At 36.8% G+C, this 20,818-nt stretch overlaps 1 protein-coding gene across 1 annotated transcript in view; it reads right to left on the bottom strand.

The window, feature by feature from the left end:
• The window catches only part of PCLO (piccolo presynaptic cytomatrix protein), a 400,611-nt gene that overhangs the window by 188,602 nt on the left and 191,191 nt on the right, over nt 1-20,818 (bottom strand). Inside the window, exons 4-6 of the mRNA XM_015134174.3 lie at nt 19,114-19,830; nt 6,243-11,322; nt 3,861-5,875 (exon numbers count right to left, since the gene is read on the bottom strand). Of these exons, the coding sequence (XP_014989660.3) occupies nt 3,861-5,875; nt 6,243-11,322; nt 19,114-19,830 (7,812 nt within the window). The remainder of the gene's footprint in view (nt 1-3,860; nt 5,876-6,242; nt 11,323-19,113; nt 19,831-20,818) is intronic.

Raw genomic sequence — 20,818 nt, 5'->3', positions numbered from 1 at the left:
GTTTTAAAGTTAGTTTTAATAGACTGCTTTCTTATATTGCTTGTCAAAGAGAATAATGAAAAATAACCTCTAATAAATATTATTATTATTCAAATCACATTTGGCCACCAGAGCCATTATTTCTTAAATCATTATACTCTGGAAGAATTGACAGAAATACAATCTCTCAATTTAGGTTATGGAAATTACTTTCAGAAATAGACATTAAAGGATTCCAAAAATTTTAAAAATAGCTATCAAAACAGCAATCAGTGAAGCAAAGCATATTCTTGTAAAAATCAGCTCATGAATGCCATCTGCTTTGCAATAGGATACTGGCTTAAACACTAGAACAAAAAGATTTTAATAAGAAGTTTGCCTATTACTAAAAACTTTCTAAAATTATTAAACAAGTCTAAGGGGACGAAATAGCTTCAACGATTAATAGCCTATGTACTTTTAAGGCCACATAGAGGTGATAACATTTTAATTGTAGCTATTTTTTTTAGCACAAAAAGTAGTGTGTCCTATCATTGCCAAAATGTGATATTTCTGAAATATACAAACTATTTTTTTGATAGAAAAATCACTAAGAAAAATGTTATACTTTAAGAGAGAGAAATCTTGAAAATTTATTTCAAGATTAGGTAACTTCTAGCTCTAAAAAATTCTTTGAATTTACATTGCTATGCAATAGATAATGTCACTTTTCTCCCCGACTTTGTAGACAGCATGCTACAGTAACCTTCTGATTGAAGTTATTGATCATCTGGGTTAGGATGTGAATCAGTCTCATTGTGCAGAAGAAAGAGAAAGGGTGTAAGGAAGGCATTTTGGAGCTCTGGTTTATGGAATCCTCATAAACATGGTGCTAGAGATAATCCACAGATACATGCAAAAATACTAGATGGAAATAAATGGAGAAAGTATAGTGTGGTCTATGTACAAAATGGAAGAAAAACAAACAGGAAACAGAAGTAAAAATTGTAACACTGGGCCAGGTGCGGTGGCTCACGCCTGTAATGCCACCACTTTGAACAGAAATCTGTATGTAGGAGTGAGCATACATATATCTGGGGAGAGAGAGGCACAGACATGTGCCCTGGGTGGGGGTGAGGTTGGCACATCCAAAGAACAGCACGGCCTATGGTCGGAGCAGAGTGAGGAGGGGGAAAAGTTTGGAGAGTGATCAATAAGGTCATGAAACAAGCAGAGATCACATCACATGTGGCCTTGTTAAGAAATTTCTAATGTATTTTGAATTTGATGAGATCTTAATAGAGTTTAAACTGTGCTGCAAGTAACATAATCTGATGTACGTTTTAAAAAATCACTCTAGGTGCTGTTAGAGAATTGATGGTAGTAAAGGCAAGTGTAGAAGGAGTCCAAGGGCTGTGCACATTCTAAATGAAAGATGATGGTGGCTCTGGTCTATGATCCTCATAGCCACAGGAAATAAATCCAAACTTTGTAAGGCAGCAGATTAGATCTCCAGTGACCTGGCCCTCACTCGACTTTCTGGTTGTATTTACAGTAAACCCTTTTCTCCTCCTCTTTGCTTTATGTCTGTTCATCAATCTGAAACTTTGTCCATTTATTCCCTCTAGTTACAATCACCTCCATTTTTCTCTTCATGGTCCAGCAGAGGTCTCAATCTTCATGACTCAGACCTCTTCTTTGCAACCTCTCCTGACACTTTCAGGAGGAGGACAGATTGATTCAGAATCTGATAGAGTATAAAACTTATCTTTTAACCTGTATTATATGTGTCACAGTGTTGTTTCAGTGCCTACTGAGTGGTGTAAGTTTTTTCAGTCTTACTGGTCTGTGAAAATTAACAACCTGTAAACTACTGAGCTAGCCTTCTTCAATTCACATTACTACGAATATCCCTAAGAAAATTATTTTTTTCAGTATAGTTAATACTTAGTAATTCACACTTATAATTAAGAAATTTATTTACTTTAAAATAGGCTCAAAGTATGTCTAGACATTTGCCTAGAAATTATAAAATTCACATCTTAGACTCATAGTCTCTAGAGTGTTAAAAACACTGCCTGTGTATAAAATGATCTACCTGTGCATGTAGTAAGACAATACCTTTGAATTTGTACTATTCCATATTAAAGTATGGATTTAACTTGACCAACTGGAAAAAGAACCACTGAATTGTGCTTTGAGGCTCAGAACACCTAGGGTTTTTCAGATTCTGGGTATTATTTGCTAATTCTACTCAACTTCCTTTATGATTAGCTTATCAATATTGCTGACACAATCAGTAATACAACCTTTACAACCCATTGTATCAATTTCCAAATGGATACATTTCCAAATCCAAAGTGCATACTTTGTGAGGAAAAAAATATTGATAACTTGAGACTCTTTGTTAGCTGAGTTCATCTGAATTAAGGGTACAGGGATACATATTATGTAAATAGTAAATATTCCACCTGGAAAGCCTGTTCTTTCTAGTAATGGAAGTCTTCACTATTGCTTTGAAAATACTGCCAAAAATCATATTTCAAAGTTGTTCACATAACTCTTTAAGTGAATTTCTAGAACAAACTTATAAAAAAAACCCTATATATTATAACTAACTTAAAAATCACTTTTCAACAATATTAATAGATTAAATTCTGGAAACAACACTACGCATGAAATAATTCTCTGTATACTGGATGAAATCTCAATATACCAGAGGTTTCCTGATTCTATAGTTATTATCTCTCCCCTTGACGTGAAAACAGCTTTACTTTTAGCTTATGTAAATATGTAATAATACAATTCTACTAGAAAACTAGAAAACAAACATAAATTTATAATTTACTATTATGACCACTGATGGCTATATACCTACGAGTAGACTTACAGTCATATATCATGACATATTTTTCAGCCCACAGCCAGTGTTTAACACATATGGGTCAGTGGAAATGTAACACTGTCTCAGAAAAACCTACTTAGAAGCTTCAGGGTTCAAAACCTAGAGCTCAGTAATCATGCATTAGGGGAACTTCTAATTCGAACAGAAGTCTTGTTCTAAATTGAGCTATTACGTCTGTCAATCACTTTCTGGATAGTTATGTATATTAGATTTTCTTAAGTAGGAAATATCTGGTTTATATCTGATTATCAACATTTCTTATTCTCTGTTATACAGATCTTCACAGATACATCTGTATATGTTCTTTTCCCCTTGAAGCATACCTATATATTTGAAAATAATTAATTTATATTATCCAAAGAAACATGAAAAATTATTTTCGCTTCTGTGAGCACTAGGACTAAGGTTTACCTGAGTTTAGATTAATAAAGTTGCCAGAAATAAAATAAGCATGGATGAACTATGATGATTATATTACACTTTTATCTGTCTGCCTCAGAAATGTTCTCTTTTGACCAGTAAGTGTTCCAAGCCTTTTAATGAAAACATTCTGGCTGGAGGAAGAGGATACTGACAAGATGATCTCTCCCACTAAATATCCATGGTCTAAATTTATAGTCACCGTTTGCATTATCTGTTTAATGTTTCCTATAATGCCTGAAAATGAATATTATGTTTACTGAAATCACAGTTACGTTGACATTTGGGAGATTTTGATATAAGAATAAGACTTTCGATTTCATTGTCTTAAAATAATAAAATCATTTTCTTCACATAATGTTTTCTTTCTTTGGTATTTTTAAGGAATGTATGGTTTTCCACACACACACACGCACACACACACACATACATAGTGTAAATTTCTAAGGCAATAATCTTCACTCTAATCTAGTATTAGGTTTCTAAGGTACCAGGAGCCTGATTGCCTCCTAAAAGTCTGAAAACACATGATTAACAACTCATCCATTGCCTTCCAACTGAAAAGAATCACTCTTACCGTATAGCCCTCGGTATACTGAAAAGGAGCCCTGGAACTTTCGTCTGCTGTTGGACTCAGAGGCTTGGGGTCAGACATAGAACGCTGCATCATCTTGGCTGCCTTAGGACTTGCTGGGGGAACTTTAGCCATATCTGGATGCAGTACTTTCTGTGGACTTATATCATCAGGGAGGGGTTTTTCATAAGGTACAAAGGCTGATTCTAAGGCTTTGCCTGGTGAAAGTGGTGAGATGGGTGAATAAAGGACTTTGGGGGATTTGGGTGGGGAAGGAGCCAGCTGTACTGTGGAATCTGCCCGGAGGTGAGATGAATAACCAATCTCTAAAGGTGTTGGGCGTTTCTTGTCTTTGGGTGGAGATGTGGCACTCAGGTATTGAGGACTTTGTGTGTCTGAATCTGCTTCTGTTTGACATCCTAAACTGCCCCCTTTGTAAGTCTTTTCAGGTGCTGAAATGTGTTTAATTATTTCTACCTTGGCATCCACTCGTGCCCGTATGGAGGGTGTTCTTATGGTTCCAACTGGTTCAGTTTGCACAGATATCTCTGCTACCGTTTGAACTGCTATGCTGGAGACTTTGGAAAGGGGTTTGGTCTTGTCAGCCTCTGCCATGCTGTCACCATATTTCCCTACACGAGCTTTCCTCCTTGATCTAGTAGGCACATCCCACTCATCCTGATCTTCATCATCAGTTTGGACGCTTGTATCCACACTCTTTTTAGTTCTCCTTCTCCTACTCACATAGCTCCGATCTGTGGCATCTTCGTCATCCGTTTGTACACCACTGTCCACTATCTTTTTAAAACTTCGGGGATCATCTGCCATATTTTCTCCCATTTCATCATACTGTCCTCGGACTTTAGCTCCAGAACTTCTCTTTTTGGGCTGTTTTTCCTCTTTTACAACAACATCTGTTAGAGGTATTTCTGAAACAGTGCTCAGGATACCAGGTGGGGCAATGTACTGAGTAACACCATCAGACTGAACGGTGTACCATCCTTGGCTTTGTGGTATTTCAATTGCCACAACAGCTGAAGCTGTAGTGGTTGCATCTTCAGTTGCCCAAAACTGACTGCCTTCTGGGGCAGCATACTGACCTTCCAAAATTGCCTGCTCTGTAGTGGTTTGTGGAGAAGCAGTTCCAGAAGGGTCATAGTTATACTGGTAGATCTGCCGAATCTTTTGCTCCTCCAGCTGCTGGTGAAGCTGTTGTTGCAGCTGTTGGATCTGCTCAAGCTGTAACTGTTGCTGAGCTAACGTCTCCTGCCTCATCATGAACTGGGCTTGCCGCTCTTCTTCTTGCTGATAGAGAAGGTGTTGCTTCATAGATTGCAGCTCCTCCAACTTTTTCTGAACCATGATCTTTTCTTGTTCTCGGAATCTTTGAATTTCCTGACGTTCCCACTCCAATTCCTCAGCAAAGCGCTGTTGCTTTATTTTCTCCAGCTCCAGGAGCTCACGCTCCAAGTCTAGCTGCTGCTGTTGTTTATCTTCTTCAGGGACAATCAAAAGAGCACTTTCATCTCCCACCACTTCAGGAAACACTTCAGATGCTGTGGTTAAAGTGGGAACAGAGTCTATTGTCTCAGCAGTAAGAGACTCCATAGTAATAGTTTGCAAGCTGGCACTGATATCAATACCAGTTACTGCAATGTCCGTTTCAGATGCACCTGTTGTTATAAAATACGATCTAGGCATTGGCTGGCTATGGTGCAGGGCAGGTAATGAAGTCACTGCATCAGTTGTATGAATACCAGACAAATCCCTCACTGTGGTGCTGAAAATGGAGCCGGGTTGTGTGGTGATAGCAAAGGTAGAGGGTGTCGGAGTTGCTACTGAAGAATAGACAACACCATTAGATGACCTCAAAACACTCCCCACACAATACTGGGGTCCTGGCGGTGGTGTCATTCTTGCTGTGGAATACTGTGGGGTACTAATCCCAACTCCTGAAATGACTTGTCGTGTTTCTGGATATGGACCTGTAGTCTTGCTTGAATAATCCATTACCTCACCTGAAATACAGGGCAGAGTTATAGTCCAGTTCCCAGAATGAATGCTGCTTTTTGAGTTTGAAAACCCTCTCATCTTGATGAACATAATGAATGAGACTGCATGCAAATCCACAGGTTAACCTAATTAGATGCGGAATGAAAGCAATGTTGAACATGCAGGCACATGCAGGTGATTTTGAGCAGAACAAATTTTTTTTTAACATGAAGGAACAAAAGCGCACATGTACTCCAAAATATGCTGCTAAAACATCCAAAGAAAGAGAAAAAGTAACAAAACTGGAAAAGGAACCACATTTTCATCCTGAAATGAGATGAGGAACACCATAATTATATTTCAAGGAAAGGTCTGCTGCCACATCATACTGACCTGTAGTAACTCTCCCTGAAGTCAGATCTACTGCTGTGTCAGTTCCTTCAGAATAATCAAAAGCATTCTTACTTTTATAGAAAAAATGTCCAGCTTCTGCTAAATTTGTGTCAGACATGGAAGGCTTCATTCCCCCAATCCCTCTATAACCATATGGCCCTGATCGATCATACTGATAGTGGTCATCCCTATAACCAAAACGATCCTCAGGAAGAGTAGTTGCAGGCTGCTGTGCTGTGCAGCTCCTTCCAAACGGTAATTTATAAACCACATCACAGCACACAGCTCTTCTCCCTGCTGTTAAGTCAACGGGTTTTTCATCATCTTCTATTATTTTGGTCATCACACTTGAAGTAGACTCATCCATTGTTACGACTGTTCTATGAGACTTGGTTGTACTGAGATCCACTACTTCCCCATCAGTGATCCCCTGGGATATGGTGCTATCAGTCCATCCATTTGTGACACCAACAGGAGGCGCAGTGACAGGTTTTGTAACAGCCAATGTCATTGCATGTGCTGGAGTACCTAGAGATAAGTTTATCGGCGCTTCTTCCCTAGCTATAGGAAAGACCTGGTCACTTGGTATCCTGTATGGGGGCTCAGCATGCTTTGATGTTGTAAGCTGGAGTGGTGTTGTCATTGCACGTTCTACACCCACTAGGCTTTCTGTGCCTGTAGTGTAACTTGCACTAGCTGTGCATGTGACAAAGGTCACTGTCTCAGTGGGCAGAGATACAGGAGTCACTATTGATGATGTTACACTAAGATTTATAATAGAGGGTTGGACAGCACTAATTTGTTTCCCATAAACTTCATTTGTTGTGATCTGCCTTTTCACATCCATTGTAGAAGCAGAAAGATCAATACATTTATCAGTTGTTTCAACTTCTACCTTTGGTACTGTACGCAAATCAATTACATCACCAACAAGTTGCAATTTTCCATCTTCTTGATACTGAGGCTTCTCTAAATGTAGGTTATCTAGAGCAAGAGGCTCTGGAGGAATTGTTATGGAAATGCTGCTGAGACCAACACTAGGAGCTGTACTTCCGGTTGCTGAAACCTCAGTCTTGGAAACTTCAGTAGTGACAAACTGTGTAACTGACATGGCAGTTGCTTGAAATGAAGAGGGTGCTGTGACAGGGGTAGGAGAAAATGTCTGTAAAGCTCCAGAGATAAAGAAGGTCTGTTCTGATGAACTTGGAACTTCTACAGCTGTCATAGGAGGAATTACAGAAAACACAGGTTCAACAGAAACCAGATCTTTGGAGGGTGATCCCAAGGGCCAACTGGTAATTGCTTGACTAGCAGAAGCATCTGTCGGAGTCCCAGGTTCAGATGGCAATGTAATAACTACATAAGTTTCCGTGAGGGATTTGGAAAATCTTGGTGAGGACTTGTTGGAGTGTGGGGAAAGTGGGGAGGTAGGGGAAGGCAATTTATAATCTGCTGAAGTCACTAAATTTAAGGTCATACTTGAAGTTAAAGATAGGCCTGTTGGTTTGGGGTGTATATCTGTTGGTTTTTGTGTAGTTGCTGGAATCTGAGGAATCACTGGTTTGGGGGCGATTGGAGGTTTGCTTGGCTCAGGCCTGTGGGTAAATACAAGTCCAGATGGAATTGAAGACGGCTTAGGAGGAACAGGAGGAGGTGCGGTGGTACATATTCTTGTAACAGGTAATCCACTACTTTTCAGAACAGCTGTGGTCTCTACAGTAGTAACAGCATCAAACAGAGGTGTAGCTGTAGTCACTGGAGCTGTAACTGTTAACTTTTTTTTAGGAAGAATAGTTGGTTTCGGTGAAGTTGGTGGAGGAAGTGGTGGGGGAGGAGGTGGCGGTGGTGGAGGAGGAGGAGGAGGGGGAGGGGGAGGAGGGGGAGGAGGTTGAGCTGATATGTCCAAAGAAGAACTTCTAAAGAATGGGCGAGGTTTAGTTGGAAGAGAGGAAACAGAAGGACTGCCAGATGGTAACTGAGACACAGGTTTTTCCTGACCAAAGGTCTCTCCAGATGTAAAGTACGTAGTTGAAAGCTGCTCTTTCATTGGAAGGATTATTACAGAAGAAGGTGGGTGATCAAACACAGTTTCAGAGAAGCTACTTTTTGTTAGTTCGGCCTCCAACTCCTTTTTATCTCTGTAAGCTTCCAAAACTTCCAGAATGATTCCATTCCCAGTTTCCTTCTGGGCGCTCTTCACTGGGTCCTTTTCAGCTATAGATAAGTCAGTAGAAATAGTGTCAGCAACTGGCCCTTCAGGTTTAGGTGCTACAGATTCTATGATAGAAGATGCCATATCGGATAAGGAAATAATATGATCAGCACTAGCTCTACCATCTGATATGGTAGTCCGATCTAAAGATACACTTATTTCTTCCGGGTAGTCTATAATGCTGCCTGGAAAATAAGTTGATGAAGAAATTTCCTCAGAATCCTCAAATTTAGTTATCATGTCCACTGGTTCTGTATAAACTGTGGTTATGCTATCCAGGGTAGTAATGGGTGAAGAGCTATCTGTGGTACAGACCGAGGAAACAGATGATGTGAGAGAAGGTGTGTCAGAGGGTGGGACAGATGTAGCACTTTCTGAAGGCTCCGAGTAGGTCAAAATCAGCGATTCATGGGCAATTATCTCTTGAATTTCTCTTGTATAATCGGTTACATATTCATCCTCAATTTCTTCTGTTGAAAAATGTTGGGTTATTTTAACATCTGGGATAGACAGTGTTGCACTGCTGGTCGAATCTGTAAGAGATGCTCCTGAGAGAACACTTGATGTCAAAGATGCATCAGGCATTCTGTCAAAGTCCATGGTGGACTCTGTCATATCCTCACCGATGGGGGCCTGGGTTGGGCTAGATCCAGGTGTTAACTGCATCTGTTGCCTCTTCATAAGTTCCTCATAGGCAGCATCAGCATCTAGTAGTTTCTTTTCTTCTCCTGTAGAAGTTACCATAGTACCCAGGTCCACTATCTCATGGCTTTCTGGGATGATAAAAGAGCTTGAAACAATATCTTCCTGAGGCACAACAGAATGTAAGCTTTCTAACTCATAAAACTCTTTCTGGAGGTCTGTAATTTTCTGCATAGGATCTTCATAAATTTGTTCTGAAAGTCTTATCTTTTGCTCTCTTCCTCTCTGCTGCATAAATCCATTTTCTTCTTCTTGCCTTGTTAGCAGGCTGCCATCTACAGATCCATTGTACGTGTCTTCTACTAAAGATTCATAAATATAATCCTCTATTAGCATTCCACCATACAAAGGCTCTTTTTCAAACACTTCATCTCGTTCATTTGCAGCTGGAAAAGCTTTGTATTTGTGTGTTTTATGCATCATTTCTTCATACATCTCCTCAGCACTTTTTAACGCCTTTTGGCTACCTTCTTTCTGCATAATAGATTGCTCATCTGTTGGTGAGTATAATGACACAGCTGTGGGCAATTTATAAACTTTTTGTACTTCTATTATTTTTTCCGGGCTTATTTCAAAACCTTCTGGGTCTGATTCTATGCTAGGTGAATATTCAGAACAAGAAGATCTATGGAGCTCCTCCATTTCTGCAGCCTGACGTAACTCTTCTGTTGGAGATGCATCTTCAATGGGAGAGAGATTACTAGGTGGTGTCTTTGGCCTTTCCCTTCTTCTCTGAGCTCGAAGTTCGTCTTTGTCTTTCTTCGATTTTTTACTAGAACTCTTTCTTTGTTGCTGTTCTATTTCCCTCTGCTTTTCTTGCTCCTTTAATAATTCTTCTTCTTCTCTCAATTCTTCTTCCTCTGAAGAATCTTCAATAGTAGGCAAAAGAGGGCCATGTGATCTGTGCCGAGCTTTGCGTTGCTGTTTGCTCTCTCCTTTTTTGTGACTCGGGCTACTGTCACTGTCCTCATCAAGTGATGATACTGATGTAGGGGATGTACCAGGAGTGAAGCTGGAAGCATGCAGACTCGAAGACCCCTCTCCCCTTGACCTATCTTCAGGTGAGTCTGTCAGGCTTTCCATTTCTAATTCTGGCTCTTCCTCAAAATACAAACTTGTTTTTTTCTGTGATGACTCTGCAGAATATTTATCTGTTATTGTACTGTTGAGCTCAATTGTTTTAAATCGGCGTAGCCCTCCTCCTCCAGCAACTACAAGTTCTTCACTTTCCTGACTTTTAGTTTCTCTGTATTTAAGTTCAGGACTTTCATCAAATGCTTCATCGTCTTCATCATGCCATGAGTGACGTCTTCCTACATCATCATCAATGCTTGTGCTACTTTTTCGAGTCAGTCGTCTGTGTTTCCCTGCTGTTATTTTGCCTTTTCCCTTGGTTTCTTCCCTCTTCTGGCTCTCAGTACTACTACTAATCTCTTTGAGCTGGTTCCTGATGAACTCATCATCTTCAGAACCTGAAGCATCTTCATCAGCACTCATTTCTATGATTTGTTTTCGAATGAAGTCCTCCTCTTCCCCTGATCCTTGGCTGTCTTCCTGTTTATACTCATCACTGCTTGATGAGCCAACACTAGTTCTTCGTTTTCTTTGTGGAACAGGTGAGTTTTCACTTTCACTACTCTCTTCAACTGAATCATAATGCTCTCTTCTAGTAGTTATGTCATCAACAAACTCAGACTTTTCTTTATGGTCCTTGCTGGAAGGAATATCTTGCTGGGTATCTTTTTTAAAAGTGTCTTTCCTTTCTTCTTGACTTTCTTTGATCCCCTCTTCTGAAATAGTAATTTCCAAGGTTTCAGACACACTCTGAGTTTTCTGTTGGTCTTTAGGCTGCTCAGGAGAAACTTCATGGGGTTGTGTTTTCTTTTCTGACTTTTCATCAACAAGTGTACTTGCTTGAGCTTCCAAAATAGATAGGACTGTACTTTCTAATTTAGCCAAATCTGAGGGGCTGGAAGGGCTGCTTTCTTGTGAAAAAGAGTCCTTTTTGAGTCCCTTGAGAATATCCTTTTCATCAGTTGGAATAAGACTTGGAATTTCACCAAGTGAGCTTGATATTCCATCAGAAGAATATCCCGTGTCGCTCAGACCTTGGGGGCTTTTAGGCTGCTGAGAACTTGAGGTGTCTGATTTGTCGTCTTCCTTTTCCTAAGCAGGGAGATAAAGATACAGGAAAACTTAACATGGTTAAACTAAAAACATGGCCTCTCCATTACTATCAAATAACTATTAGGAACTGAAAAATAATTTTGGAAAATTTTTTCAACCATATGTTAGTATTTTTTAAAAGTTTGAGAAAAATATTGTTGATATGTGTTGATAAGGTTAGTTTCCACTTAAACTAAATTTCACTAAATGTCAATTCTGAATGACATTTGATCTTCTTTCATAAATACCCTTTCACATTTCAATGTCATTTTCCATCAAAAATATGATTATTTTTCTCAATAAATTTGCTTTAAGATAAAGTTTATAAATTGTGATGAAGATGTTTAAAGATAAATTTTCTATTAACATAATTTACTTTTGGATTATAAGGTCAGGAAAAGTTCAAGAAAGTATCAGACAATGGGCTTTGTGCCTGGCTGCAAGTTGTAAGGGATGTTGGAGAATTCACTAAACAAAAAAAAGCAAGTAACATGCCATAATAACATATGTGCCATGTACCACAAATACATGGTTATCGTTCTTGTCAAATGATTCAAACAAGGCATTGCTTTTAAAAGACATTTTGAAAGTTATGAACCACTATATATACTTGATATTATTAATATCATTACTCTATATCACTTGGAATGAATGTTTATAAATTTTGTACTTTGAAAAAGTTATGCAATAATTGGTCTGACTTATCAGTTCAGCTAAAGAGAAATATCCAGCTGTAATTTTTTGTAGAGTTGTTAATCACATGTATCTTCAGCATCCCATCTCAAAAGTGTTTCACTAATGTCACTTACAAATACCTTTTGATTTTGAAATCTTGTTTTATCTTGAAAAGCAGCTTCCTTAAAAAATAAATAGCTTTTGTGAGCAGGAGCACGGGCTTTCCAGAGATCTGGGATCCTTAGCGACACACCACAACCCTGAACTTGTTGCCTTTCTTGGGCTATGATGATGCCATGACAACAATTTAGGTTCAAGAATCAGAGAGGACTTAAATAAAAATTAAACATAGAGACTTGTTGCATGAAGACTTTTTTGCTAAGTAAAAATATATATGAGTAAAATAAAACTGATACAGTTAGTTGTCCTGTTTAAAGGAGGACACAATAGTCTTACAGCCTACAGAAAGGAGGGGTTAGGGGAACAGCTGCCTAAGAGCATGCTACAGCTCACTCTAGCCTATGAGGCCACCTTAATTCCACTACATCTGTATCTTGAACTGTTTCAATATTATCAGTGTGTGAGTTGGCATAAGCTCTTCTGATCTAACTATGGCCCAAATAAACAGATATAAGGTTGCACAACAAACATACTCCTTCCTTCCTTCCTTCCTTCCTTCCTTCCTTCCTTCCTTCCTTCCTTCCTCCCTTCCTTCCTTCCTTCCCTCCCCCCTCCCTCCCTTCCTCCCTCCCCCATCCTTCGCTCCCTCCTTCCTTTTTTTCTTCTCCTTTTTCTAGTTAGAGTTATCAAATATAAATATTGTTGGCTGGATGCTCATTTTACATTCATTTTCATCCGAATATATACCTTTGTTATGCATGGTCAATGATCTATCCTGAGCATATTATAGGGTAAAATGCTTTTTCTGAATTTACAATGTTACTCAATTAAAAAAGACAGTGTGATATATTCTTAACAACTGTAGTGCAAAAAGTAATGCCTACTCTTCAGTGTGCACCTAGAATTAACTACACTGTACCAATTGAATGTCTTTCCAATAAATAATTTCTTATCTGCAGTTGTGAGACTATAGTAGGAGGGTTGATGAGCACTTAACTCATTTCAGTTCCTTTCTTATATTGAAGTGGCAAGCAACAGTGAAGCTGCCTATGGTGGTGATACTGCAATGATTTTTTTTTTCCCCCTAAATGACTTTTGCATAGTATAAGGTGGCAAGTCTGCAAAGTGTTTACTCTCTAGGCTTTTTCCCTTTTCCTTCCAATAACCCCCTGCCATTTATTGAGCTGCAGACCGGTCAGTGAGGGGCACTGATGAACGGAGCCCCATTTGGATCTCTTCTGATGGTGGTGTATCTTGAGGCCTTCACTAGTAGTGGAGAATGTGCCAAGACACACCTGCACTGCCAAATTTGGTTTTGCTCTTTTCACAAAAGCCTTCCATATTGAAGGCAAACAGAATTGTTTTGAATATTGTTAACGAACTGAATTCTAGATGACATATAAAACTGTGCAAAGAAAGGATGCAGTGTTAAGTTTTTGTTTAACTTTCCCAAAGCCATTTATTTTGATGGGCTAAAATTAAACAATGAATGCAAATCTTATAATTTACATAAAGTCTACATGAATGCAGATTACTGATCTGAGTGTTTGAAATGCTCCAAACAAAATGAAGCCAATAAAATTCACTAGACCTGGAGTGAAAGATCGGACGCTCACACCTAAGCACTATAATATGGGAGTCCTTCTCACTACAGAAAACATGATTAGTTTTCATCCTTTCTGATTAGGCAGTCACTTATTGGCTATATGTAACTTGAATACTAACCCTCAGATCATTTTAACCAGAAATAAAAGTACCTGCTAAAGAGTGTTCCAAGTTTGGTTTCTATGGGGAGAGTATTTTAGTGTACTATATCAAATAAATATTTAAACAGTATTCTGTTTATGTAAGTAAAAAGATAAAATTCTACAGCAAACATGAATTTTAAAATGTTAAACTAAAAATTTAAAGATGTGTATGTAATTTTCAAATTGTTATACCTCAGGATTAATTTTAATGCTATTCAACGAACATTTTGAAAGACAGAAATGAATGAAGTGACAAAATGATGTTGCAACAACGAAATGTAAACAACGTACTATAATAATATGAACAATACAAACGACAGCTAAATTAATGAATAAATAATACACATATATAAATAGAGTAAATATTATACCAAGTGTTTGGTATAGCAGTGAGGGTTGCCAAGAGAGATGGATGATTATAATAATGGAAAGCCAGTATCCTAAAAGTGTCATAGGAAAAAACATCTTGTGCAGTGGATGAGAGCACAGTCTTTGTAATCAGAGCCGGACTATAATTCTAGTACTTCTGCCTTCCAGCTATGTGATCTTGGGCACAGAAATTCAGTTTCCCCATCTTTACTAAAGCTATCATAATATTAACTTTATCAATCATTGTATAAGGAAGTACTTAACACAGCAGCCTGAATAGTAAGAGGTAAATTAAGAGTATTGTTTTGATTGTAAATAAAAACTAATTAAGAAATTAATCATTGCAGAAAATTCTGCATCAGGAAAACTGACTACCACTAGGGAATAGAAGGGCAGACTCATGGACGACATGCTAGCAGAGTGGTGTGGAGGTTCAGGTGGGATTTTTTCTGCCAGATGATGTGAAGCTGCAGCATCAGTGCACATACAAAAACTGAGAACAGGTTCACAAAGGAGAAAGCACAAGCTATGTTCAGGAAACACACAAGGCATATTTGGCTGTTATTCTTTAATGTCTCCCCATAGGGAACGTTAGCAGTTGCTTGAAAGTTGTGTTGGAGCCAGATTCCAGAAGGCTGAGAAAGCCAACTAAGTCATTTAGACAGGAGTCTCCGCTGTGGGGTGCATATACCGTGGTAGCTATGCAAAGTGCTTCAGTGGAATACAATGAGACGACACTAGGATTTTAGTTGCATTTTTAAATCCAAAATAGAGGATAAATTAAATTGCACTAATATTTAATCAATAGATGGGCAATACTATTATCTCACATGTCATGTCAGTTGGTCACATGGTCTGTGAGGACTCCTGGGAGAAGGCCGGAAGTTATAATGAGGCAACCAACTATAAAGAGAAGTTATAGTGAGGCAACTACTTCACTTGCTCACCTTTATGTTGAAGCTTATTGTTCAGTTATGCAGGTTTATGGTTTGTAGTTACAATAAATCACCTAGCTTTAACTAAAACAATTTTCCTATAATAGCTAAGTAGTAGAAAAAAATTTCTGCAAAAAAAATCATTTGTTAAAAATCAAACTAGTAATGTAAGATATACACACATGCACTCATAAGAAAGCTAACAGTTTTCATATTGCTACAAGCTTTTCATCAGTTTTCATAACAAGGTGAGAACAGTGATCACCAAATTAAATCAGATCTGACTTGAAGTTAGGAAAAAATGCTTGACATTATTAGGAAAGCTATTTGAAATCTGTTTCTGCATCTATTATTGCTAATAACAAACCTTACCCTAAATACAGAACGTGCTTTCAATCAAAGCCAGTGGTATTATGACACTATTACAAACTTCTGTAATTTTCAGCAAATAAGTTTTCTAGTACTTTATAAGTTTTCACTAACTTGAATAATAACCATTGGGAATATTCTTTTGAATTTTCTTGCTCAATAAGAAAAATTACATAACAGATGGGGAATTTTTTTTTGTCATGAAAAAATGACTAAAGTAATATGTGGAATCAATATAGTGACAAATCAAACTACATTCCTTTGTCAGCAAATGTTGTTGGAAGAAACAAAGAAATAATTGTGGAAGGTTTGGGAAAAAAATATTAGAACAAATTTAGTAGCAAAAGATCTAATAATAATATAATCCAACTATGGAGATTTCTTTACATACTCAGTTCATAATAGTTCCTATTTCTCTTTAATTAATAATAAAATATTTTAAGAATTACTATTGTGAACCCTCAAGGAAAAATGCACCAATGAACACATAGCATCAATGTGGACTGATTTGTTTCATTCAAAAAAATGTGTATTTTTTAAATAAAAAATATTAAAAATTGAGAAGTAATTTCTCTGATTGGAATTATAATTTTAAAGAATAAGGTTAGGGAGATGGCAGTACATGTGAAAAACATTTATTCATTACAAGTAAGCCAGAATTAGACAGACTGCCTCAAGATATTACTGATGTAGTACACTGTATACTAATAAGAACTTCATATTTTGAAGAACATTTATTTTGTACTGGGACAGAGAATATGACATTATTTTTGACCATGACACAGATATTTACTGTTTATCTCATGGAAAATTAGTTAAAAAGCTGCAGAATGTGGAGATTTGATCCTTACTTAAAAATAGAGGATTGCAAGTGCTTTTCAGTAATACAATACTTATTAGACAGCAAGAAAATAAATACTAATTGTCAGCAATATGCTGGGTATTTGATATTTAAAGCAAAATAAACAATACCTGTTTCTCTGAGAAAATTATAATGTGGAAACAGCTCTTTGAAGATAAATATTTGGAAATTATTTTATGATTATGCTATACAAAATAACATATGTCACTTTTAAAAGTTATTGTATCTGCTCATGTAACAAACTTTAAAACAGAATATTTTAATCTGTTTAAAAACCTTCTAGACAAAGAAATGCAATGGGTTTGAAAATCGTTTGCTGAAAAGTATTGTAAAAGCCCCACATTTTCTGATAGTTAACAAACACAAATGATTGATATTAAGGAAGGTTAACACTTATTTGTGCAATTACCAATTCTTTTTTTCATAATTGGTTTACAATCCACACTTTAAAAAAAGGTAGCAATATTTAGTGAGAACAAACTGTGAGCTACTTCTACCATTTGTAGCATATTCTTTTTAATTATCTTTTTTTCCTGCTCTGAATAGCCATTAAAACTGAACATCAAAGTATCAAAATAAGCTTAACTTTGAAGCTGGATTTCAAACAACTATATCATAAAGTTTTACACCAAGATCTTAAAAAATATTAAAACATAATGCTCTCTCTAAAGTATCACTATTAAACACCTTTTAAGGTGATCAAATGTATCTGTATTTACTATCTGCATTTAAATAAATATAATAACAATGGTAATTTTAGTTTATTTCACTATTCTTTGTGAATGTTTTAGAAAGTAAATATTAGTCAAATAGTGCATACATAAAATTTATAAATAAATACATATACACATATTGTGGTTGTATAATGAAAGAAAAAGTAATAAAAAGAAAGTGATAAAGGTATAAAATAAAAGAAAAAAGTACTGCATTCAGGAAATATTTAAAAACTTCTTGCTTGGAATATATTTAAAACACAATAGGGAATCATTAGGAACATCTGAGTGATGGAGTTAAATTATCGGAACCCTAGAAAACATTTACCTGACAGCTATAGACTGGAGAAGGGCTAAAAGGAAGGCATCCTAACCAGTAATTAGATTGCTCAAATAATTGGCAAAAGGTCATGAAAGCAGTAAGTAAGGTAGTGCCCTGAGGAACAGGAGTTAATAGACAGAAGTGTGATACTTTCATTGTGGAGAACAAAGGGCAGGTAAGAAGAAACCTTAAATCACTCAGAAGATTAGTAACTGGCAGACAGGAGACAGGTGCTTGATGGTGAAATAGAAAGTTACAAGCAGAAACTGTTTCTATAGAGAAGAGGAAAAGAGTCAGACATATTGAGTTTGCATTTACAGAGAGGCTTTGAAGTAGAACTGCTGTCTAGGTACTTGAAAATGCAGGTCTGACACCCAAAAGAGGGACAAGAAGTATATACGTGTATTCAAAAATTGTTCATGTAGCTCAAAGCAAAACAAAGGAAAATCATCTGGAATTTGCAAGGAGAAATCATAGAGATAGTCAAAGCAGATTTCATAAAGTATGATCAGAAAGACAAAAAGAGAAGGAAAGTAGAGGGTCATGAAAGCCACAGAAAGTTCCACAAAGGGACAAACAGTACCAAGCACCATGCTCTGCAAAGGTTAGCTAGAAGAAGCAATTCATGGTGCTGGTGGTGGCTAGATTCAGTCATTAGAATGGAGAATACATATAGGCATCTTTTTGACTCTGATAAAACTCATTTAATGAAAGGAGACCAGGATTTACTTAGATAATGTGTGATGCATCAGATAGCAGAGATGGGTTGGTAAGCATGTGTTAAAACTAAAGAAAACACAACTGAATCACAGTGAAACAAACTATAGTTTCTAGTTGGAATTTTAATACTATTAAATTATTTAATTTCCTGGTAAGTCATTGCTGTCCTCTGTGAATTAAATGTATTCAGTGAAGTATAATGTAAGATCTCTTATAGCTCCAAAAAATATCAGAGTTCCTCTGAAAAGGATGTAACTGCTTGTGAAAATATTCGTTAAAATGGGTTAAATGAAAATTTTCCATTAAAGAAAAAGAAAAGAATATTTTTCCAAATTATGCTGATTATAAATAACCTTTCAATATTAAACACATTGAATAAAACTGCTAATAGAATACATTATATTAAAAATCATGCTAAATATTCAACTGTTTTGTGAAATTTTAGAAAGACTTTTACTTTGGATTTTAGTTACATCACTTTTTTTCCTTTTTTCTTTTTTTTGGAATCACTTTATAGCTGACCACATCTTAAAATGATTTCAACTGGGAAAAACCTTGTTGACTCTTACGTAAACAAATGGCTAAGTAAACAGAAATTTACATAAAGACACATTATTTTACATTAAAGGAGGATATTGAGTTTTGTGTCCATAGTAGAGAAAAAAAAAAAAAAAAAACTAGATAACTTCTTTATCACTCCATATGATTTTGATAGATTATTTGATAGGCATAAGAAACAGGGAAATAAATGTATTTATGCTTTATGTATACTTCATAAAGCTGTGAAAAGGCCAAAGTTCTTCATTATAGTCAAACAATTGTTATACTTCTTTAAGAATGTCATTCATTGTTTGAGGAAATTCACTTATATAATTACCAATGAGCAACTTGTATACTTAGGTTAAAAATTAATAATTTCACACATGAGAGTGTGAGAAGTTAGTAAAATTTAACTTACTGTTTTTTCTTTCCCAGGTTCCACCTGATCAGGTTTTGCTGTGCACAATGGCTGTGGCTGTTCTTTTATTGTTTTGGTTGTCTTATCATCTTCTTTAGGTAAACTCTGAGGTGTGCCAGATGGTAAATCTTCCATCTTGGTCTGCGGTTGTTTCTCTTCTTGCACTGTCTTTGGAGCCACTCTGCCTTCAAGCTTTTCTTCAGCAATTTGTACTTGAGATTTAAGTAAGTCATGTTTTTGTTCTTCTGGGGCTGATGCTTTTGCCTCTGGGAGTAGCTTTTTGTCTTCAGGGGTTGGCTTTTTTTCTTCTAGGAGTTGCTTTTTTTCTTCAGAACATACCTTTTCTTCTTCAGAGATTAGTTTTTTTTCTTCATGGAGTGGCTTTTTTTCTTCAAGAGCTGAAGCTTTGTCTTTCTCTAGTTTACTCTCTTCTTGTTTTTGATCTGTGGCTACCATAGGAGGAATTTTTTCCATTGATAGTGTTTCCTTTACTTCTTCTAGAATTACTTTTTCAGCTTCTGTTTTTACTTCTTGTTCTGGCTTTTTCACTAATTTTACTTGGGGAGGCACTGCTGTTTTCTGAGATGGTGATTCTGTAGGAACAGGCATGGGAGATGCTTTGGGTCCTGATGGCACAGGTGGCATTTTGCCTATGTCTCCAAGCTGTCCTGATATTGCTCTCTGGGTTTGGCAATTTAAACAGAGCCATTCTTGAATCTGTGAAAAAAAATAGCAATGAACAGATTAAATGTATTATAATGTATCTGTTTCTGTCATTTTACCCAAGTGAAAATTTGGTAATTCCTATGTTTTTGTATATGGAGAAGGTGGGTCACTGTTTTCCAAATCAATGACACAGTAAAATTTTAAAACATTACAAAAAGGCTATTTGAACTCTAAAAATGTATAGAATTTCTAGAGACTAGCAATTCACTATCTTCATTAAATGAGAAAAAGAAAAAGAAATAATTGCATTAAATGTGGACCCAGAGAAACATTCATTTTCAGGAAGAAAGAAAATCTGCATTTGTTCCAAATAAAATTATTTTAAGGCCTGGTTTCTTCAAAATTAGCATTTTCATCCAAAATTTATTCAAAGACTATTACATTTCATAATAACAAATTAATCAAAAGTTCTTTTAGGATTTAGCCTATTATCTCCTATCTCTTGACTTGGGCCAAATATAGTTCTACCTTTCAGAGTAGAGCTTTATAGGTATAGATAGTTTTCAAGAATCACTTGTGCATAATTTGCTATCTGCTTCCAGATTATGAACATAATTTCATTCTTAATACTTATCACATTTCCTCATGCCATTGAACAAGAGGCACTCCAAGGCTTAATCGTTTGGTATCTTTTTCCCTGAGTGTTCTGATTTGCTGACTAAAACATTTTCTTTCTTCTTTTTTTTCTTTTTGCCAGGCTGGGGTGCAATGGTGCAATCTCTGCTTACTGCAACCTCCGCCTCCTGGGTTCAAGTGATTCTCCTGCCTCAACCTCCTGAGTACCTGGGATTCAGGCATGTGCCACCCACGGCCAGCTAATGTTTTATTTTTAGTACAGATGGGGTTTCTCCATGTTGGTCAAGCTGGTCTTGAACTCCTGACCTCAGGTGATCCACCCACCTTGGCCTCCCAAAATGCTGGGATTACAGGTGTTAGCCACTGCTCCTGGTCAAACATTTTCTTATATCTCTGCTCTTCA

This window comes from Macaca mulatta, chromosome 3 (genome assembly GCF_049350105.2).
Source record: "Macaca mulatta isolate MMU2019108-1 chromosome 3, T2T-MMU8v2.0, whole genome shotgun sequence".
NCBI lineage: Eukaryota > Metazoa > Chordata > Mammalia > Primates > Cercopithecidae > Macaca > Macaca mulatta.
Note: the sequence above shows the minus strand (reverse complement) of the source record. Positions and strands in the feature narration are given on the sequence as shown.